The sequence below is a fragment of the Nomascus leucogenys genome, chromosome 18 (genome assembly GCF_006542625.1).
Source record: "Nomascus leucogenys isolate Asia chromosome 18, Asia_NLE_v1, whole genome shotgun sequence".
Classification (NCBI taxonomy): domain Eukaryota; kingdom Metazoa; phylum Chordata; class Mammalia; order Primates; family Hylobatidae; genus Nomascus; species Nomascus leucogenys.
The window spans coordinates 61,606,741-61,610,274 of record NC_044398.1 but is presented as its reverse complement, the minus strand read 5'-3'; the positions used below and the strand labels follow the sequence as shown (position 1 = coordinate 61,610,274).

General features: G+C 42.4%; 1 protein-coding gene across 1 annotated transcript; it reads right to left on the bottom strand.

Annotated features, from left to right (window-relative positions):
* Nucleotides 1-2,038: 2,038 nt before the first annotated feature.
* LOC115831191 (translation machinery-associated protein 7) lies at nucleotides 2,039-2,431 on the bottom strand. Its single transcript, XM_030798133.1, has one exon. The coding sequence runs from the start codon at nucleotides 2,400-2,402 to the stop codon at nucleotides 2,208-2,210; it is 195 nt and encodes a 64-aa protein (XP_030653993.1). The 5' UTR covers nucleotides 2,403-2,431; the 3' UTR covers nucleotides 2,039-2,207.
* Between the last annotated feature and the right edge of the window lie 1,103 nt (nucleotides 2,432-3,534).

The window sequence follows — 3,534 nt, the reverse complement described above, 5'->3', positions numbered from 1 at the left end:
CAGGTTGTAGGGGTCAGGAATAGAAGTAGCAGTGCCAGTTAAGATGCTATTGCAATGGTCCAGTTGAGCAAGCATGGTAGCTTAGACTATAATGGTACCAGTGTTCAAGGTGAGAGAGGTCAGATTTGTGTTGTTTATGAAGGTAAGGCTGACAAAATCTGAAAATGGATTGGATGTGAGGCATGGGGAAAAGATAACCAAGTTGCCTGAATGCACATGACTATCTTATTTCATCTGTTCATTTGTTCATTCATCCTTTCAGATATTTATTTGTCAAGTATTTCTGCATGCTAGCAGAATGCCAGTAAATGTGGTACATGCTGGGATGATAACAGCAGAGAAATCTTTCAGTTTAGTAGATTTTAGAAGCATATATTTCAAGAACTTTTTTTTCTGATTGTACTAGTCACTGAAGATATTTTTAAGAGAAAAATAAAATGTGAAGAAAAAATCTCCACCAAGGTATTACAATCTTGAAATATTTATTTATTTATTTTTCTGACAGGGTTTCACTCTGTCACCCAGGCTGGCGTGCAGTGGCACCATCACAGCTCACCGCAGCCTTGACCTCCCAGGCTCAGGTGATCCCCCCACCTCAGCCTCCTGAGTAGCTGAGATTACAGGTGCCCACCAGCACACTCAGATAATTTTTGTATTTTTTGTAAAGATGGATTTTCACCATGTTGGCCAGGCTGATCTCGAACTCCTGGGCTCAAGTGATCCGCCTGCTCAGCCTAGTCTGCTGGGATTACAGACGTGAGCCACCACACCCAGCCAAAATCTTGAAATTTTAACATATATTCATTTCACTTTGAAATTCTTAACATATTATTTCTTTTGATTTATAATTTATGTATTATCTAAGATATATGTAACATAATATAATTGGAATCATACTTTATATTCAGTTTTGCACCTGATATTTTTATCCCTCAATATGGTTCTCTTAACATGTCATTTAAATTTTTTTTTTCTTTTTTTGAGTTGGAGTCTTGCTCTGTCGCCCAGGCTAATTTTTGTATTTTTTTTCTTTAGAGACGGGGTTTCACCGTGTTAGCCAGGATGGTCTCGATCTCCTGACCTCATGATCCGCCCGCCTCAGCCTCCCAAAGTGCTGGGATTATAGGCGTGAGCCACCGCGCCCGGCCTTTTTTTTTTCTGGAGATGGAGTTTTCACTCTTGTTGCCCAAGCTGGAGTGCAATGGCACAATCTTGGCTCACTGCAACCTCTGCTTCCTGGGTTCAAGCGATTCTCCTGCCTCAGCCTCCAGAGTAGCTGGGATTACAGGCATGTGCCACCACACCTGGCTACTTTTGTATTTTTAGTAGAGTTGGGGTTTCTCCATGTTGATCAGGCTGGTCTTGAACTCCCGACTTCAGGTGATCCACCCACTTCAGCCTCCCAAACTGCTAGGATTACAGACGTGAGCCACCACACCCAGCCAACTAATTTTGTATTTTTAGTAGAGACGGGGTTTAACCATGTTGGTTAGGGTGGTCTCGAACTCCTGAACTCAGGTGATCCACCCGCCTCGGCCTCCCAAAGTGCTGGGATTACAGGCGTGAGCCACCACCCCCGGCCTGATTTTACTTCTTCTTTTTTTTTTTTTTTTTTTTTCTTGAGATGGAGTCTCTCTCTGTCGCCCAGGCTGGAGTGCAGTGGTGCAATCTCGGCTCACTGCAAGCCCCGCCTCCTGGGTTCCCGCCATTCTCCTGCCTCAGCCTCTCCGAGTAGCTGGGACTACAGGCGCCCGCCACCACGCCTGGCTAATTTTTTTTTTTGTATTTTTAGTAGAGACGGGGTTTCTCCGTGGTCTCGATCTCCTGACCTCGTGATCTGCCCGCCTCGGCCTCCCAAAGTGCTGGGATTACAAGCGTGAGCCACGGCGCCCGGCCAACCTGATTTTACTTCTAAGGTAACACAAATCTTTTAAAAATCATAGGAATACAGAAAGTTAAAAATTGGAAAAACTGTTTACTCAGTCCCACCACTCAATCACAGTCACTGCTAAACTCCTGGTGGATCTCGTTCCAGTAATTTTTTTTTTTTTTTTTTTTTTTACAAAAGTTTATTCTTAAATGTACAACAGCTCCAAGACAACACTTAATTCAAGCTATATGTGGCAAAAGATGTTACGGCAGGGAATAGAAAGGTTTAAATACGGATGAAATAAAGGGTCACCATCTCCTCAGGCACAAGGAACAGGTTACTTTTTGCCAGATTTCTTAATTCCACCTGTGGCTAAGGGCCCCTTCCCCGCGGCCTTCGCTTTTAGCTCCTCGAGTTTCTTCTGCTCCTCTTTTTGTTTCTGCTTGAAAGCCTTATCTTCCTCGTCCATCTCCTTGGCCTGCTTCTTGGGCTGTTTCAGTGGCTTCTTCTTGCCACCTTCGCGGCCGGACATGGCGCCTGCCGCCCCTTCCCCCTCGTTCCAGTAATTTTTTAATGCTCAGATTATTTTTATTTTTTTAAAAAACTTACTTGCATTTCTACTATAAATACAATTTTGTATCCTGACTTATTCACTTAACCTTTCTCCCCATAAAGTTTTCATGAACATGCCTTTTTGATGACTATAAAAATTCTATGGAATAAATGAATAGACGAAGAAATGAAAGAAATCCTCAGCTGTAAAAGAATGATGCAGATGGTGATGATGGTACCTTTCTTGGCAGTCAATTTAAGGATCAGTAGTGGAGTGTTTAGCACAGCATCTAGCACATTGTATGTACAATAGATGAGAGCCAGTTTTACTAACTCTCTTACCTAATTTCTTTCATCTGTTCATTTATTCATTTTTCTGTGGAATTTACTTGGATATTAATATGATCTATCTTTGACTATTGTTGGCCCATCCATCACAGAGTTTAATTAAGTTGATCTGTCAAGCTAAGTGGATGTCTTACTCTTCCCTTAGCACTCCATGAAGTTCACTGCACAGACTTTCCCAGAGCTAAGGTGGGTTTACAGAAGCCTCCATGCCAGATCCTCTATAGATTTTCCTTAACTATTCACCTATTGTTTTGAGCATCTGTAATAGTATCTTGGTGCTGCATCTGTCCTAACAGTCTTTCCAACTTGTCGGCTTTTCACCTTAAATATTGGTAAGTAATAATTTATGCATATTTTAAAATTAAAAATAATCTTTCATAATTATAAAAATGCAACATCTGTTTACTTAAGAATGTTATAAATAGGCTGGGTGCAGTGGCTCATGCCTGTAATCCCAGCACTTTGGGAGGCTGAGGCGGGGAGACCACCTGAGGTCGGGAGTTCAAGTCCAGCATGACCAACATGGAGAAACCCTGTCTCTACCAAAAATACAAAATTAGCTGGGCGTGGTGGCACATGCCTGTAATCCCAGCTATTCGGGAGGCTGAGGCAGGAGAATCACCTGAACGTGGGAGGTGGAAGTCGTGGGGAGCTGAGATTGTGCCATTGCACTCCAGCCTGGGCAACAAGAGTGAGACTCTATCTAAAAAAAAAATCCAAGCAACAACACTACTCCTAGTATATACCATTTTATGTCCTTTTTT

Excerpts from the sequence above, each read along its gene's own strand:
- LOC115831191 (XM_030798133.1), bottom strand. The coding sequence starts at position 2,402 with ATGTCCGGCCGCGAAGGTGGCAAGAAGAAGCCACTGAAACAGCCCAAG.